The sequence below is a fragment of the Enoplosus armatus genome, chromosome 6, assembly GCF_043641665.1.
Source record: "Enoplosus armatus isolate fEnoArm2 chromosome 6, fEnoArm2.hap1, whole genome shotgun sequence".
NCBI lineage: Eukaryota > Metazoa > Chordata > Actinopteri > Centrarchiformes > Enoplosidae > Enoplosus > Enoplosus armatus.
In genome coordinates this window covers 26573350-26592782 of record NC_092185.1, presented here as the reverse complement: position 1 = coordinate 26592782, position 19433 = coordinate 26573350, and the positions used below count along the sequence as shown (strand labels likewise).

At 41.9% G+C, this 19433-nt stretch overlaps 1 protein-coding gene across 1 annotated transcript in view; it reads right to left on the bottom strand.

The window, feature by feature from the left end:
* LOC139286188 (NT-3 growth factor receptor-like) overlaps positions 1–18973 on the bottom strand; it is a 219478-nt gene extending 200505 nt beyond the window's left edge. Inside the window, exon 1 of the mRNA XM_070906923.1 lies at positions 18687–18973. Within this exon, the coding sequence (XP_070763024.1) occupies positions 18687–18973 (287 nt within the window). The remainder of the gene's footprint in view (positions 1–18686) is intronic.
* Positions 18974–19433: the final 460 nt, after the last annotated feature.

Genomic DNA, 19433 nt, shown 5'->3' with positions numbered 1-19433 from the left:
TCCTCTATAGCTTTATGTGGATTTAGCATTTAAAAAGGTCCCGTATTGTAGAAAGTGAGATGTCCATGTCTTATATATATATATATATATAAAACAGCTCTAGGTGCTGTATAAATACTGTGAAAGTATCAAAATATAGGAATATATTCAGAAACTGTGCCTTTTAAACGAGCCGCCAGGATTTCAGTAAGGTTGTGATGTCACAACTATACAGTCACCGCCCTCAGCCACGCCCCCAGCAGGTCCTCTGCTCCAATCACAGCACGGCCACCAAGTACAGGGACGCTCATCCACCCACTCAGTCTGTCTAAGTTATTGGAGCACTCTGCTCAGGACTACTCTTCAAGTTTTTGGAAGTTGTTCAGTTTGTCTGAGGGGCTGCAGAAAGGGCCAGGAGAAGATACATAAGGACTGTACTGAACTGTGAATCATGTAAAGCTTCTCTAGTGGAGACCCAGAATACAAACATAGAGCCGAAATGAGCAGAATATTGGACCTTTAAAATGAAGTTGGAATAACATTGAATACCAAGAGCATTTCATCACAAGGTTTCATTGTTTAATGGTATTACTGGTCTTTGAAAATGAAACAGGTAAAACCCAAAGTCATGCTTCAATGCCATTCAAACTAATGCTGTGCAGATATAGGCAAAATGGATTCTCTGCAGAACCACTGAGCATTAATGCTGGATGTATTTGGAAGCCTGAGGCCTGCTTCAGGCTGGTTGTGAACCAAGGCTGGCTCAGCTGTTTTGCAGCCAGGTTCAGCCTGGATCTAAACACACTGGAAGCTAAGGTGGGCTGGAAGCCAGACAGAAAAAGAGAGAGAGATGCAGAAACAGAGAGAGAGAGAGAGAGAGAGAGAGAGAGAGAGAGAGAGAGAGCTGGTGGCAGACAGTGGTTTGTGTGACCAGCTTATCAACACAACAGGGGCTCTGGCTGAACAAATTGCCTTCACTGTTCACTGTGATTAAACTGCAACCAGCGAGCACACGCACACACAGACACACACACACACACACACACACACGAGTCACTCTTAAGATAATATGTTAGCAATCAGAGACTAGCAATTGTAACAAGATTTCCAGCCTCATTTCTTCTGTCGAGAAGGGTCCTTCAAGGACACTGTGTGTGTGAGTGTGTGTGCATGTGTACACACACATGCAAGGATGTATGCTTGAAGTTGCATGGAAAATCAGCTGATCAGTTAAGTGCCCTATGAAAGCATTCTCATAGTGGTGGTATAAGGCACCAGCAGTAATCCCATCGTCACTAATAATTTAGGATTGAAGGTGCTCAGGGTGTTCTGTTATTATCTCATATGACAACTTTCCGGCCAAGATTTTATTTGGGAAATTTGCATACAATTCAATTCACGTTCTATCCTCTAAACATATTCCGATTGTGAAATTGCAACCCTGCCAGATTAAAGGCACTAAAACTAAAATGAATTTGTGTGATCAATTTCCATAAAACAATCTGATTGATATAATTCATCTGACTCAAAATGACCTAAAATGAATAGATCACGTGAATGCTTTCAAGTTAGTTATGTTGTGAGTACAGTTAATATGTTTTAGTTCTTAAATATTAAATAAATAAATCACAAGTACACACCTTGTATTCTGGGTCTGTTGGTATGATAGCAGTCAGGGACTATAACTCCAATGTATCCATTTTTTTCTCATTTCCCCTGACTAAACTTTAAATGCTTCTTTAAAGCTGCATTAGCTGATTTTGTTGGCCACTTTGGGGGGAAATGGAACAAGCTAAAAAAACCAAAAAAAAAACCCAACATCTGACATATGATCACCTTTTAAAAGTTATTAGAATGTGTTAGCAATCACTTGCTTAATTTACATCCTGACAAATGTCTCCCTTTTAGCTCTGGTTCAGTCTCCACCAACTCCTGACAAAAGCTGCTAATTGCTCCGTTATGTTCACCAGCTAGTCTCTAACTGTGTCTGTCAGGTGTTTGCTGCTGAGCTGGTAGTGTACTGTGTATTTGAAAAGAGCTTTCTCACTTAAAAAAAAATGGCGTTGCAGGAAACGATGATGAGAGCGTTGAAACTGAACCAACACATCAAGTAGAAATTAGCTCTTTTCTGGGCTGAGGGGAACTGCAGTGTTGGTGATCGTACTCTCTGGGTTCATCGCAAAGAGCAACACCTATCACCTTGCAGTCATGTGATCCGTTGTCAAAATCAAAATATTTATTATTGCAGCAGTGTTCAGATTCTTTCCCAATGCCATTGTCAGTGCCATTTTTGCGTAGAGTGATTCCAAATGCACAAAAATGAAACTAAAGTAATTCCAGTAAGGCAATACAAACTAAACATGCAGAAATACAACAGTGCGTTCAACCCTGTCTTCTGCATTTGGCCACAAGTTCTCGTCCACATCACACCTTCTGTCATCCTGTAATCCACCTGGGAAAGCATCGTTTTGATGCCTGATCCATCCTGGCACTCTTCTTCTGTTGGTGGTCATAAATGGCAACTTACCATCATGGATCACTTCCTTATTAAATTGGTCCTATAAATCATTATGACTCGTTCAAGTGATTGGTTAATGCTCCAAGTCCCGCGAGCAAACACAAAACTTGGGGAAAAGTTTTTGTCCTGCTCACACTTGGAACATTTTACAAGCATTAAAACCTAACACAATTGCACCTACAGGTCAATTTAAAAATCATGATTACAAACTACTCCGCTCTTGTATGCAACTGTTCTGATGTCTGTTTTCTTATATTTTATTATTCATTCTGTTTTAAGTGTACTCTCAACATCACTGAAAATGATTCTTCCAGACTTAAATAAAGTTTGAATGAACGAATAAACTTTCCACCTCCATGAACATTTTTTCCTCTGTGGGGTTGAGGAAAGGAGAGTAAGGTGGAAGGAAAAGTGACCCCCATCCTGGGATGGGCTGTAAACCAGTCTGTGACTGAAAGAGATGATGAAATGCCACATCGTCCCGTACAGTTACAAGACGTTCTGGACTCTGCCTCACCTGCACAAGTCTTTCATAGAGGTCATCAAGGAATGAAAATAGAGGCTCAGTGTCCCAATTAGAAGTTTATGCATTTTTCTTTTTAGTTCACAGTTTTGATAATAGTATGTAAACTTGCAAATGGAGTGTAAATACACAGAGGTTTGGTGGTGGTTGAGTGAGAAACAATTTGAAAGTTGTGGCCATTGAATGCATTTTGTGTGAAAGCAATGAAAAGAGATCCAGTCACATTGACTTCTGTGGTGCTGACTGAAGAGTTTTGAGTGAACTGGTATATAGAAATGTGACTTAGAAATTGTGGGGGGGGAGGAAATAGTAATGCTTTTAAGGAAAGGATTCATTCGTACCTGTAAATGACTTCAAGTGTCTGCTGTGATCCAGCCAACTCTGGGCTCGTTGCTTTGACAACAGTGCGAGACTTAGACAATCCATTTCTCTGGGATTTGGCAGCAGATGGCGACGTATGACATGGTGGGCCGCAAGAAACATGATGTGGGCTGTGAGTGCACTCAAATCAGCTCTTATTTCCAACTCTGAATTGCCACGAGGAGTCCTTTTCATTGAGGTTTTTTTACAGCCAAGCACAAAGCGTGACGGATTCTCATGTATCCGTCAAGACACGCATGTTGCAGATTTTACAAAAGGTGGGCTTTATGGGAGTTATTTTCTCATGACTGCCAGGGTTGAAGGTTTCCCTGTGATTTTAAAAATACTTTGCATTTCTCTTTTCTCTGGAAAAACTGGGATTTCTTGCCATAAATTAATTTCAATGTCAACCCGGATGCAACGGGTGTAGTGAGAACCCAAATGCAGCACACAGAACGACAGTAAGGAATGACCGTCACTCTTATTCCTCTTGAGAGCAGCAGACAGAGCGGAGAGCAGGGAAGCAGCAGCACAGTTCAGAACTACCATCAGGTAGAGAGTCTCTGGGCTTAAGGGACATGAGGGATAAGGCAGGAGATGAGGTCGGCGAGGCAGCGGGTCCGGAAAGAGATGAGCAGGCAGCGAGGCAGGCGAACCAGGAGGGAGCAGGCAGAAAGCGAGTCGGCCAGGAGCAGGCAGAACCCAGGAGGGACAGAAGCAGAACTCGCAGTCAGGGACAGAAGGCAGAGGTGATTACCAGGATTACGATGAGGCGGGTTGATCAGAGACAGGCAGGTTCGGCAACAGAAGATCAGTCTGGGAATGAGTGAGTGAACCGGGGAGGCTTATATGCTGGCTTGATTGGTGAGCTGGAGCAGGTGAGTCAAACAGGTGAGCAAAGTTGGCTTGATGAGGTGGGTGAGTGAGAGTGGAGGGTGAGTGGAAAACTACTGAGAAGCAGGTAAAGGAAAGGGCAGACTGTGACACCAGGACTGGATAATTATTCAAATTTTTATGTTATTGTTTAATATACATTTGATTATATGATAATAGTTTTAGTTGAACAACAATACCTTACCAGTTTTAATACCACTGAGTGGTTATGGGGGAGTGTATCACCATCTTCATAGTGCTGACATGTTGTGAGCTAAATGCTGTCAGCATGCTATCATGCTTACAATGACTTATGTTGACATAGTTAGGCAGGTATAATGTTTGCCATGTTTACAGTCTTAGTTTATTGTGTTAGCATTTGCTAATCAGCACCTAAATGTTGGAAAATACTGGAAATATTGTGACCTGATGATGGTGCTAGTCAAGTCAGAGGATCACCAATGTTATTACAATTTATCCTGAGTCATTCGTCATGAATGTCGCCACGTTAGTCCATCCGACAGTTGCTAAGATTTTTCACTTCAAGCCAAAAACATTCACCGTTTGGTGGCACTAGAGGAAAAGTCAGAGGATCTCCGTAGGAATCATCCTATGGGGACCATGCATGTCTGTACAAAACATCATGGCCATCCATCCAAACAGTTGGACCCAAGTGGCTGACCAACATTGCCATCCCTAAATATTTCGTTACATAGCTGAAGTATAAGCTACCATTTTAGCATGAGCAGTAGAAAGAAATGGCTGCAGCAGAAAAGTGAATCCACCTACATTACCATTCTTGGGTCAAACTATAAGTACGCGACAGCTGCGTAGAAGGTTTAATGAGGTTCGGAGGAGTCTTTGCTTCAGTCCATACCAAAACTCAGTAGAGTTTACACAGGTCAGTACTACTGAGTATCTAGATGGGTGGGGCTGCAGGCGCTAAGGACCTCTATCTGCATACACAAATACAATGTTGCCTCTTATGACTTGAGTCCAAACACTCACATTACAGTGAACTGAAAACTTTGCTTCGAATTATTTAAATCTGTTACATTACAAATGCAAAAAAAAAAAAATACACTCCCTCTGTTCAAACTGGGAAATAATCTCGTTCACAGTAAATTGCAGCTCCCACACAGTTCAGTAACAGTTCAGCACAGCTACAATTAACTGCCGAGAGAGCAGACTTACATTAAAGACAGACCTTTATTTCTATTTCTTTCCTGTTTCTATAAGTATATTTTATCAGCGCCCTGTTTTCTGATCTGCTCCCACTGTAATTTGCTGTTTATTTGTGCCATTTATTTATTAATTTTATTTTTTATTTTGTATATATTGTCAATTAAATGCAACACTTCCTGCACAGACGTTTCAAATTAAAAGCCTTACATTTAATTGTGCAATGTACACTTTATACAACTGCCAAAGCTGGTAGGTAGAATCCCAGATGGAATGAACCAAGTACCCTGTCCAGAGAAGGGGGGGTTACATTTTCCAGAAGGTACGAACAAAACACAGACAGGGTATTTGTGCCTCTGAAATAAAAAGCACTTCATGCATTTCATTCTACTCTCAAATCACAAACATTTGAGGGGGCTTTATGCTTGAATAGGCGTTATGCCCTTAGGGTTAGGGTTAGGCTTAGATTGTGACAGACTGTGTGTCATGGAGTTCCAGCTGTTTATTGAAGCTGTGCTGTTAAATCATCAAACCCCTCTGCATTATTATATACACATTTCTCCTAAACTCAGCATGACATATTTGGTATCTTTGGATATTAAAATTGAAAATGACGTTCTGTTTGGTTAATTCACACACAGTCTGTAGGACCTCCGCGTCCCACATCAGTGTAAGATAATAACAATGAGGGGTCTTCATAATGAGACAAAACTGTCCATGTTCAAGCTGTAAAAGTGTGGTCCATCAAAAGATTTAGATGCATGAAGCCCCTGCAACTTCTTTGTGATACTGTCAGACATCATTACGGGGGCAAACAAAAGGAGAAAAGGTAGTAGCAGTATAAACCCATGCACTGAAGATGGCGCTGTTGAACATCGGCTTAATTTCTCATTTTATTTGAGTGTTTCATTTGCGAGTAGCACAAACTCGGTGAGAGAGAAGAGACACAGCCTGCCCTCAAAGCTCTGACCGCATCCAGTATGAGGAAGATGAGATGAGCTTTATTTACCCTGTGGAACAAAACACACAGCACTGACCTGACTGATAATGTAAGCTTCATGGTTCGCTTTACATCACATCCCTGTCACTATCCTCCATTATTAACACTGAACTGATAGCACAGACTGGAAGACTGTAATCAATGTCTCTGTGCTGACAAAGAAGTACTGTGCATGTGTGTGTGTGACCTTATTATGTGTTGAGTTGCAGCGGGAAGTGATTCATTGCCATGAACCGCAAGGATTCATACATCAGTGTAACCTACACACACACACACACAGGCTCATGCAGCATACTGACACACTATAAACCACACATCATCGCCTTCTGCACACACACTCAGTGTGTGTAACTGGCAATCACTGAGATAGAACACTGGACCTACTTCGCTCTTGCTCCATTTTACACACACACACACACACACACACACAGACACAGACACACATGCTGTGCTCACACCTTGCAATCAAGGACGTGTCCAAATGCACACTTACAGATTACAGAATGTACCAACAACAATCCAAACACTGTACATCTGTCCAGTGCAGGAAAATTCCAGTTTATTGCAACATCGTATTTTCATAGTTATGTCCATTGAGATCCTATGAGATCTGCTACAAGCAAAAACCCAAGGAGTCAGACAATTAGACAGGTTGTGAACAAGCTCTGTTTGCTCTCTTTCAAGGCTTGTTGAAACCAAAACTGCTCATCTGATAAAAATAGGTAATCACAGTAAAATCCCACCTTGTGTTGCAGCCCGTGCAGTTGGCCTTGTAAATATTGACACATCAGACATCCCTCTGACCTGCTTGTGATCCATAATTCCGGAAATTATTGACATTGTCAGACAGCATTAGTGCATTACTGAAGGAAAATATTGACTCTCTTTTCATTTTCATAATTGACAGCATTTTGATATTGACATCGGCACAGCATTGATCCTCAGGCATCGACGCTGTGTCATAATGCGTTTCATAAACAGCTCTGTTAGATACATTAAGATGAAAAGGAGGACACAGCCATTTTTTCTTCACCATCACTAAGCTTAACTTTTAAGAGAATATACATAAATATAGGTAGATATATAGACAGATAGATATAGAGTATAAACACAACGAGGCTGTAAAGGCGGTAGATGACTTTCCATGTTCGGCATGAAGACGTTAATGTCTGCGACAACCTATGTAGTCTCATTTAGCTGTTAGCAACTGGCATTTTTTAAGACACGTAAAAGCTTCAAAATTCTCGAGTGGGGTATCTACTGACATATTTTATGTCGTAGAAGAAAACGTGAAAATCTCTTAAGCTTGTGTTAAGACATTATTTCAGGCATCTAACCAAAAACCCATTCAAAAAACCCATTGACTTCCAGACGAGTGAACCGGAAGTGTAAAAATGCTAATAATAAAGATAATAATAATAATAAGTGATGAGATCAGAGCTCAGACACCAAATATCAAAGCTGTACATATTCTACTTTCGCATAATAATCCATTCCACATGAGTTGGCTGACTGAACAATATAAAGTCTTTGTATGAATTCTCACATTATTTCTTGTACTTGAATAGGCCTTATCTCAGTCTAAACATTCACTAGCACTGGCTTGACACTGAGTCCAATACACCTCTGAAACTAATCCTACATCTGCATTCCATTCAGCCACTGGTGGCCCTTCTCAGTCACTCCATGTTCCTTCCTCACGCTCCACTGGCTGCATGTTGCTCATCAGCATTTATGCACTTACTCAAGTGACACAGCAGCAGCAACACCTGGCATCATTTGGTATCTGATAGGGGGGAAGATGGGAAAACTGAGATTCCATCCATCCATCCATTTCTAAAATATCCTGTTCGGGATCATGAGGGGGCTAGAGCCTATCCCAGCATGCATCGGTTGAGACGGGTCTCATATACATAAAGACAAGACAAGCACGTTTGAATTGTGACTACCATACACTGTTGATGCTCTTATAAGGTCCTGGATGTTTTGTATCTATGGCTTCCTAGGGGTATTTTCTCGATCCTTATTTCTTATTTAAATGAAGATTAAATAACAACGACACACATGGTTCAGATGATTCTAAAATGTCTTTTTAATTATTTCACTTTGCTCCCCACTAAGTGCTGATGAGCCCAGAGGAAGAAAATAGCCAACTAAAACTCAGAGTCACATTACCGCCTCAACAGCATCTCAACCCAGACCATCTAATCCTTTACACATCCTCTCACACACACACACACACACACACACAGCACTGTAGCTGACATGATGTGGGCTGTCACATTGACGTGGTACATAATGGCTGCTAATGTTATTGAATATTTTAACATAGGGTAAAGCACATTGTGGCTAATTCATTCTGCTTAGGCATCAGAGAGGGGGGGAGGGGCACACACCGCTTTTTTAAAATCTTTCCACAGATCCAAGGTGACTGGCTAGATCACAACTTTGAACGCTCACCTCGTTTTAATACCATAAAGTCATTCTGCTGATAATAATCATTTAAGATTACATGTGTCACAGTAACAGTTTATAAAGCTTTCGTTCTTTGCCAGGCTAACATTATCACTAACTCTGACCAGCACTGAATGGTAGGGTTGTGAGGATCTACAGTAAGGCAGCCTTTTTTTTTTGCGCTTATAAATTATTTTTTCATAATAGCAATAATGTCGCAACACAAGGTGAAAAGTGTCTTTGAACATCCTTTTTGAACCCACTTTTATTATCACAAAATATGTCAATCATCTTGAACTTCATTGTGTGCAAAAAACACACAAGGTGAAAGTGAATATTCTATTTTCCGAGGCTTTTGAGATCTCCGTGCTTAGACTTCAGCTGCCATCCCCAACGCTTGGGAGGTGAATGGAAACATAGTTCCAATGAAACTCAACCTCACCTTGCAACAAGGTCAAATGTATTTTGCTGTGATTTAAGCCTCACTAACCAAATTCCATTCATCCCCATTTCATTTAGAGACAGATACCTGACCTAAGAGACAGATACCTGACAAATCATTATCATTTCACCTCTTCCCGATTGATCATCAATTGAAAAGACAATACATAGGGAAAATCTAGAGGGACATCAGGCCATATTTCAAGGTAAAACATATTTGATAACCTATTAGCTACCGTTTGACAACAGCTAATGTTAGCATTCAATCACTTCTGACACTGTTCTACTTTTTACTTTTTTTTAAGTAATGTGTAAAAATGAACTTGGGCTCCACAGGGTTCAGGGTTCAATCCTGGGCCCCAACCTCTTCTCCCTCCACACTCACATACACTTCATGTATCACTGCTATGCTGATGACACCCAGCTATTCTTGCCATTCTTCCCATCTGACTTTCAGGTGGAGGCATCACTGATCTAGATACCTCAGAGTGGATGTAAAGGCATGACATAAAGCTCCACCTGGACAAGACTGAATTTACATTCCTTCAGGAAATAAGACCCCGACACCAAGACCTGTCCATCATTCTGCCAACTCAGCAGGAAAACCCCATCCACTGGGAGGACGTGGTGGTCGCTCATCTGGGTCAAGGCTCTTCTCTGTACTTGTCCCACAGCGGTTTAATGAGTCACTGCACATCTTCCATTTCCATTGAAAACCATCTTTTCAAACTACACATAGAAAGGCGAGACTGTCTTCCCAAAAGAAAAGACAGCATCAGTCTTTTCAGAAGTGCCCCAGAACAACTTTCAAGTGACAAGGGCCTCTAATGGCATCTAATAGTAATTATGACGGAAGCAAAGGAGGAAGTCATGTGATGCTATTATAAAGCCACATAGTCCACAGAGGGAGGAGGTTTGGGTGGATGGATGGGTCAACAAAACATAGGACAACATTGTTTTTTGACAATGAAGGTTACCCTTTAAAGTGAAATGACTAACAAAAGCAAGTACACAATTTAAAATCAGGCTTATTCACTAGTATGTTTTTTTAAAATAACCGATGAGTACGACAGAGAAAAGAAGAGGAAAATAATTATAGTTTACTGTGAATAAATGTTTTACCTAAATAATTTAAAACGTAACAAAACAAACAGAATACCAAAATAAGACAAATTATATCCCTTTGAAATAAAAATAGACTCCTAAAAACCAAAATATTAGTACACTTCACCAATCAGTAAAACAAGCAAAATATTAATGAACGCTGTCAAAATAAATAAATTGCCAAAGTCCCTAATTTCTTAACAAACATTTGCATGTGTAACTACCCTTTACCAAACATAACGTGGTTAACAAGTAGTTCTGTTTTGGTCCTTATTATCGGACAAAAAGCGAGTAGCAGGTGGCAGAAGACCCTGTCCTCTGCTGATGGGGGCATCAGATCAGAAAACACTGATACTGTCTGTGTTGCTCCAGAGAGTTACAACCTGACAACCTATTTTGTCATTCCATTTGGAGGACTTGTTGAGAAAGGCCAATGCTAGGACTGACTTAACGTCTAACATTTAGCTTCATTAAGACTTACAGTCTTTAACGGCATCTAGCTCTAGCAAGTTAAATACTTAACTTAATGTAAGTTGCTTTTAAAGGGGACCTATTATGCTCATTTCCAGCTCTATATTTTCATTTTGCGATTCCACTAGAGCAGCTTTGCATGATTCACAATTCAAAAAAGTCCTGATTAATCTTATTCTGGCTTTTCATTCACCCTCTGTCTGAAACAAACTGTTTGAGCTCCTGTATCTTTAACGCCCCCCTCCCTAAAAGCCCACTTACGTCCGATTGGCCGGCCAAGTTCTGGAAGCCTTTGGAACGTTGACATAAACACAAAACATAACAACAAACATAACAACTGTGCCTGGAGCAGAGATACCCTATAAGGACATCCGTGTCTATCTGACATCAGTCACAGGGATTACTTTTACATACATTTACTTCATTATTTGGCAACTTTGGCAACATTTACTATGAATATCCAACATTGTAACATTATATAGAAAATAAGGAAAAGCAAAATAGGTCCTCTTTAAGTAGAGGTCATCTTCTAAATGAGGACTGCAACTAAGAATTATCATTATCATTGTCGGTTCTTCTGATTATTTGTTCTATTAACTAATCTTTTTTCCGATTGAATGAATCATTTAGTCTATGAAATATCAAATTGTAGTGATAAAAATGCCCATTACAACGAGTCCAAGGCGATGTCTTCAAATGTCTTGTTTTCAGTGAGGAAAATAATGAAAAGCAGCAAAAGGTTGGCTTTTTTAGCTTGAAAAAAATGACACAAATGATGAACTGATTATCAAAATAGCTACAGTTACATTTTCTGTTGAGCGACTAATCGATTAATGGACCATCATTGTTAGCAATATGCTAATACTGGCCGGTAATATCGGCCGTACTGATGTATCAGTCGTGGCTGAGGCTGAATTGTTAAAATGAACTGAACAATCTCTCAGAAGCTGTCCAGGTTCACTTTTCAAAAGCTATGCGAAAGAATTCTGGGAAGCCTACGAATTGTGTCCCCCCCCACTGCAGCTTAAACAAACAAACTGAACTTGTTCCTTCTATTAAGCGGTGAGGGTTCGAGAGAGGTTACACTAAACAAAAGGACTGCTAAATGTTAATGGGGGCCACAAAATAAAGCCAGTCTTTTTGTTTCAGTTTGTGGAATGAAAAGGAAGTGATGAAGAAGGCTGTGTGTGTGTGTGTGTGTGTGTGTGTGTGTGTGTGTGTGTGTGGCAGGGAGCTGTCCATGTATGTGGTGCTGATTTCAAACAGCTCCATACTTTCCCGCTTGCAGTCCATTTCTCCCTTTGTCTTTCATCTCTCTTTCACCCACCACTGTTTTTCAACTCTCCAATAGTCCCTCCCTCCCTCCCTCCCTCTGTTCACGCCGCTCTCCCGCTTTTCCTTCCCAGAGACATTAAATAAAAACAAAGCTTCCTTATCACGGAGTGCCTCTCATTTTCTGGGGGGGGTTTCCGCTCATTTCACTGAAATTCTCTGTGACTAGCGTGAAAAAAAACAAGCACTCGGTGTGGAAGCGGCCCCTGCGCTGCACTCTCCTACACACAGTGGTGGGTGGAAAACAAGAGTCAGGAACCACTGTGGCAGCAGCAGTGTCTTTTCTCTTCCGAAAATTCTCGCAGCAAAAAACGGATCAATAATGAACTGAGGGTTTTGTTCTGTAATCAGCATCTATCACACCAAAGATCCCTTTAAGTTCTCTGTTTATTTTCCTCTTGTTTTTTATCTCACCGCCGCTGTTGTGAAGACTTATTGATAATGTAACTGATGCAGCAAATTTGAAGTTACAGCTCTTCTTCTTTTTTTTTATTTGCCATTTCCAATCGCTGGCCGCGCTACGTGATCCTAACGCACTGTGACGCGTTGACTGCTGCCAGCTGAAAGGCTTCGCGCTGCATCAGAGGGAGGGACGCTGAGGAGGACGGGAGGAGTGGATCCCTTGCTCATGATCGAGCAACAAATCCTTGCAGTGAGAAAGAAAGAAAGAAAGAAAGAAAGAAACGCTCTATTTTTACAGTCCAAAAAAAAACTTGGAAGCGCGTTTGGAAAAACTGCCAGCTCAGTGAACTTCACACGGCGGGGTGCACCGTCTGTATATAGACTACAAGACCCGCAAGGATCTCAATACGCGCTCTTAATAAACGCCGACTGTATAGCACCAGAAAAATGTACCACACCATGTTTTCATTCATTTTCAAACAAATCACTTTACAATACAAACTCTTGTGTTGAGACAGGTTGAATCCATCACAGTTACCATCATGTCTGCCTTCACTGTTCACTGTCAGGTACATCATGGTTAATATGATTACGACATTAACACAGCCCAGCCTGACACTAGATCTTTGGGGCCGATACTGATAACGATATTTGGGAATTGGCTTGTTTGAACGGAATTTGAACGCGAGGCTCACAATCAGAAGCGACGCATCCACACGCAGCTCTTTTGCTGTGATGTACATGTTTTAGGCTGTGCCTTTTCTATGCACTCCTGGGTTTCCCTCTCTTGTGAGTCACTACGTGGAAGTATGAAGATCGGGGTGCATTTCACTGTAAGCAGCAACAAGGCTGCTGAATTTACGCAGGCAGAAGGAAAAACGATCTGAACAAGGCTTGGGGCTCAGATGCAGAGGGGGATTTCTTTTTTTTAAAGGAAGCAGCGACAGCTCACAGCTAAAGCACTCACACTCCGACCGCTGGTGCTGTTGACATGCAGAATGCAGCGAGAGATGGAAAACTGACAAGCAGAGACAGCCTGTGTGTGTGTGTGTGTGTGTGTGTGTGTGTATTTTACAGGCTAAATAAGAGAGTACGGAGCAGAGAGCATGGGGATACAGTGGCAGCCAGTTCCACTTCTTTCCACAACAAGGACCTGATGGACTACAGCCGCTGAGTGCTGGGTGAAATGTTGTTGGAAAATCCCTTGGAGCAGAAAGACACACACACACACACGCACACGCTCATGCACGCACAGTACTACAAGGTGGCGAAAGGAAAGTCATGTAAAAAAAAATGTTGATCTTTTATCTTGACAACTTGTCAACATTGTTTTCTACTTTCACGCCACCAAAGCAGAGTGAAGTGAGGGGAGCTGAGCCCGAGCCGTACAGTACAGTACAGACAGCACACTGATTTTACGATGATGCATGAAGCCATGATTTCTCACTCGCTCATGCCAGTGGAAACTAACGTATACTACAACTAACGTATACTGCTGTCAGACTACTAATTTCCATCAGTCCCCAATTTGGGTCTGGGACGCAGACACATTATCTACTTAGAGAGTAGGCTTAAAACTTTTTGTTTGTTTTTTTTGCTTTTTGATAACGCGTATAGTTGGGGCTGGCTTAGGCCTGCCTGGACCTTCTAATTATGCTGCTATAGGCCTACAGACTGCTGGGGGACTTCCCATGATGCACTGAGCTTTCCTCCCCTCCCTCTCCATCTTTACACATTTGTGTCCCACCAATGCATGTTACTAACTTTATATCTTCCCCGGAGTTTCTTCGTGCTTTCTTGTCTCGCAGGTTCCTGTGGATCGTGGTCCTGGTACGCCTGGCTGCTGCCGTCATGGGCCTGCTCTTAATCTCATCGCTACAATTATCATTATTAGTCATATTTCTGTTAATATTAACCCTCTAGACCCCATAGTCCTGAGCTTTGTATTGAGATACTTCAAGTTGTCATCAATAACTGGAAATACACATCGTAACATTGAGATCTGGCTTTTGTTTGCGGATTTCCACTCGGGTTCCACTTGTAAATGTAAAAAAACCTAAGCATCCCCATCTTTATAATGTAATGTATGCCGTAAGATTGTGTTGTGAGAGAGACCCTGCCCACCATACATCGTGGAAAGCACCAAAGACATCGCAAGTTCAAGTTTTTTGCTCAAAATCACCTTTGGGACAGCGGAGATGGACGCTCTTTTCCTGGGGGCGGTGCGACAAGGTAGGGAGGACTGACTGGGTTTGTATAAAATTCAGTGATTTTTTTTCTCATATAAGTCACCAGACACTACCTGCTTCCACATGACTGTTGTTTGTTCTACTAACATTGCTGTGTGGGTTGAAGTGTGGGACATTTCTCTTTTATTTTGAAAGCCTAGCGTTATCCAGTGGAGGATCTGTTTTGTTGTCAGACTCTGAATGTTGACTCAGGAAGCAAACGGAGAGAAATGTTGCAGATCGCAAGTTCCTTTCAAAAAATAAAAAGGTGTTTTGTGTGTGTGAGGAAGATATGGTAAATTATGAAGTTATAGGAAATAGATATTTACAAGAGTTTCAGTGCACTTTGTTGTTTTGTCTTTTTAACTCTTTTTAAATGTGTTGAATCAAACTCGGTCTAAAAAGCTACACTTGCCACATATTTGATATCAAATTGAAGAGTAAGTTGTGTTTTTTGAAATGAAAGCAACTTGTGATTGTCAATTTCTTTTGTTTTTGAGATAAAGCTGTTTGTTTGGATTAAGGAGGAAAATGCTCATTTAAATGAGGGTTCTCTCTCAAGTTTCTCCTTGCCACTGTCGCCAAAGTGCTTGCTCACGGTGGGTCTCTGTAATAACATTATAAAGATATATATAAATAAAATTGAATTTAAATTGTTAGACGGGATAGGTACCAAGGTTCCTGATTGGTCAAAACCAGAATATTGATAAGCCCCTGGATGGTCAGTTGGTATTTGAACATCGATCATTCATTTGTTTAACAGTTACATGTTGAATGACACGTTCATCATAGGCATTGCAGGACCATGTGGTGGTCCTAAGTCTTGAATACAATACTCACAAGCCATATGTGTGTTGACAGAGCAAAGGGTCGCTGTAATCATTCGCTGTAAAGAAGAATGTGTGAGAATGAAGTGAATCCTTGCTGAGGTGTGGCGGACTTCAGAGTCAACAAAACAGCTGTAATAATCCTAGACACAACAACCACACGAAGAAACCCACTTGATTTGTCTAAGACTGCTTGAACCTATTTTTAGCTTCAGCTGAAATTTAGAGTGTATTCTCGCACGGGCCGAGGACCAATGGGAGCCGATGCTTTAAGCAGGCTAAAAGGTTTAAATGCTTGAAAGAGTAAGCGAGTTTAAATACAGCTACTGTTTATTGTCCCTGATGGCCAGAATAATGTGATGAGTCGACCTCAGCAACAGTTTAGTTTACAACTTCAGCAAGCACATCAGCTGACGCTGGCGTGGCTGCACATCTTACAGAAGCCCGAGATGATAAAATCACAGGCAATTTCCAAATTTATTGCCAACTATTTGGACATCCTCGTGGTGATGTTAGAGTCAATATGTCTGCATTGAACAACTTGACAGACTTGACAATTCAACAGGCTGAAGTTCTTGACACCTGAACATCACCCTTCAAGCTGCTTTTCCACCGTTTTTGTTAAGCACTTTGTCAAAGTAGGGATGCGTCGTGTTGTTTTTATTGTCGTATATGTCACTGGATATCATATTTTCAAAAGTATGGAAAAGCATGATGCTTATATCAACCGCGAGAGTATTATTCAACTGTTTCGCCAACTGATTGTGAATGCCGAGCACTTTCTGAGCAGGTGACACCGTGAGGAATATCCTACACACACACACACAAAGAGACTTGACAAGCGAGGTGGACTTAATTGCCCTTTGGTTTGGTCGCAGAACTGTTTCCACACCCTCACTGCCTAGTCAAAGAATCCCATCAAACCCTATGATGCGTTGGTATTTTGGGTTCTTTTTTGTGCCATCCTCTTCCAGGGGAAGGAAGGGAGAGACATTCAGCCTTCCAAAGAAAATAGGATATCTAAAGCGATTTGGGTCTGCAGCGGTTTGTGTTCAGTGCCCACCCAGGGAATATCAGGCTTTCACGGGTATATTTGGATGAGTGGTTGGCGGTTCATCCCAAGGAACCCAAAATTTAGACTTTAGATTTGTGCTTATGAGCAACTGAGTCATGACTGCTTTTATCACCCAATGCAAAAGCTATTTGAAAATATCTGGGTTTTATTACCTCTCAGGCTGTGCTGTTCTCCGTCATCAAAGGATAAAAAAGAAAAGATGTTATTTAGGGAGATACCGCAGCAAGTGACGGGGGGGGGGGGGGGGGGGGGTGTAATGATATTTAAAGCGACAAAATCAGGAAATGATTTTTTTTTTGCTGCACTTAATTTAAGATGTGGGCCTATTCCAGTTAATCAGAGTAAAAAAAAGGACCAAAGAGCATATTTTAGGCTTTCCCGACATCCACTGTACTATGGATTGATTCACATGACGCACAGCTGGAGCGTTCCAAATCATTTTGGCCAGGGTCAACCTTACAAAGCAGGAATGTAGTCACAGGTAAGCCCTCCCCAGGTTATGTTTAACCACCTTTGTTACAGTTTGTTTAAAGTTACAGTATTTTCTAAAGAATGTGCCACCTTTCTGAGGTACCTACTTTCACAGCACATGGTGTGGTTTACTCTGCTGTTAGTGTGGTCCGCTGAATGTATTCTCCCCCCCTTCCGCTAACTGCTCGTTACTGTTTTCAAAGTCCGAGGTTTTAAGGGGTCCCGTGAGCTCCTCCGGAACTAAAGTATAGGTAGGCTTCACCTCTAGGACACCAATGATCTGGTTGTCTTTTTTAACAGTAAAAGTTGTAAAATCACATAGTCTACACACGTCGTTTACTATTTTATGTGGCGTTTTTCTTCAGTGGAGATTCAACCATTTTAATGCCAGGGCTCACCTCCACCAAATGTTCCACCAAAACAAGTCCCCCCCCACCCCCACCCTCTCCACACTTTGGAGACAGGTCTGGGGTTAGGGTTAACCCTAACGCTGCCTCTTACTGACCAACTCCGCTCTGATGTCTGAACTAGCTATTGCCAGAAGTTTAAAAGTTAAAGTATATCTCATTAAATGTTCGACCAGAATCCCTTTACCTTTAAAACCTCCTTAATCATTTCAGATCTACGCGGGATGAGCGGGTGTATGGATTGAAACAACCAAATATGATCATCAATGGACCAAAGACCTGACTTGACCCACTGGGCTCGGGGGTTTAAAGAAACCTCAGTCCACGCTGAAGTTTGCGTGTATAGATTAAGATATGGTTCAAACAAGACGAGGGCATTTGAAAGCTTTTCTTAAGGGAGCGTGGTCAGTGTTATGTGGTACATAACTGGTTGACCAGGGCATACAGTATATAGGCGAGTGTACACAGATATAGAGTAGTTGGTGTATGAATATATAGACAATTACAGAAGAAGGGTCAACAAACTTCAGTTGGTGAATTATTCTTGTGAACTCTCAGGACGTAAGTCTGAACAAAAACAAACACATAATGGTCCAATTTTATCTGATTTAAATTGTATATATTATTTTGGGTTTTCATGTACATGGTTACACTTAATTTCATGTCTTAAATAAGGGCCCGGTCGTGACCACCTCAGTACAGTTTTTTTTGTACATACTGTGATGATTTAAAGTTTAATTTCCACGCAAGACAAATAAAAATAAAAAAAAGCATATTTTAAAAGCATGAATCTCAACCGAGGAACGTTTTCTCACTGACATGAGTGAGATGTCATTCCTCTAACGCTGCAGCCTAAGTCATGAAGATGATCTGATCTGTTCGGCAGATAAACGGGCTTTTTGCGCCTAAAAAAACCCCCTACATTCTTCAAACAAAACCACCTCTGCTGAAGTGTGTTCCCACAAGCCACTCCAACCACCAGACGCACAGCTAGAGGACGTCTCCCAGGGCTTTGATCTAAAGCAGCAGCAGCACTTACATGGAGGTGATGTTCTGGAAGAGGTCCTCGATGCTCCCGGTGCTGTTCCCGGCGCTCCCGGTGCCCTGGAAGGACAGCAGCGGGAAGAATTTGCTGTTGTCGGACTTATTGCAGTAGATCTCCGTGGGCGAGCAGGTGCAGGTGGGCGGACAGTCCAGCAGGGAGCTCAGGTGGTTGCGAAAAAAGACGCTGAGCAGAAAGAAAACCCTCCAGCAGCAGCACCACCACCGTATCCTGGGGGGGCGACGGACGCCGAATGCGCCAAACAACGCACCAAATCCATCCATGCTGTCACGATTCCCCAGGCACCCCCGGGTTTCTTCTCCTTCAACTTTGCGGCGATCAGCTGAGAAAACGAGTCCAATCCGATCCTCTTTAAAGTCCGCTGCTCGCGGTGCGTGGGTGGATGAATGAGTGCACCGGCGTTCTCCTCTTATTTCTCACAATGGAGCCCAAATGTTAAAATCCCCCCAAAAAACCACAAAAACATCTCCCTTCATGTCTGTGCGTATCCATGGATGTGTGCGTGGGTATGTCAGAGATTTTGATGATGCCAGTCACGGCTCTCCTTGCTTGCTTGAAAAAAAAAACACGCACACACCGCCGGGAAGGGGAAAAAAGGGGAGGGGGGGGGCAAAATCCCGAAAAAATTCCAGGTAGATGACATGAAGGGGTCTGAGCGCGTGCAGTCCGGTCCTCTTTCTCTTCTCTTCTTCTCTCTGCATCGTTTTATGTCATCCCTCCATT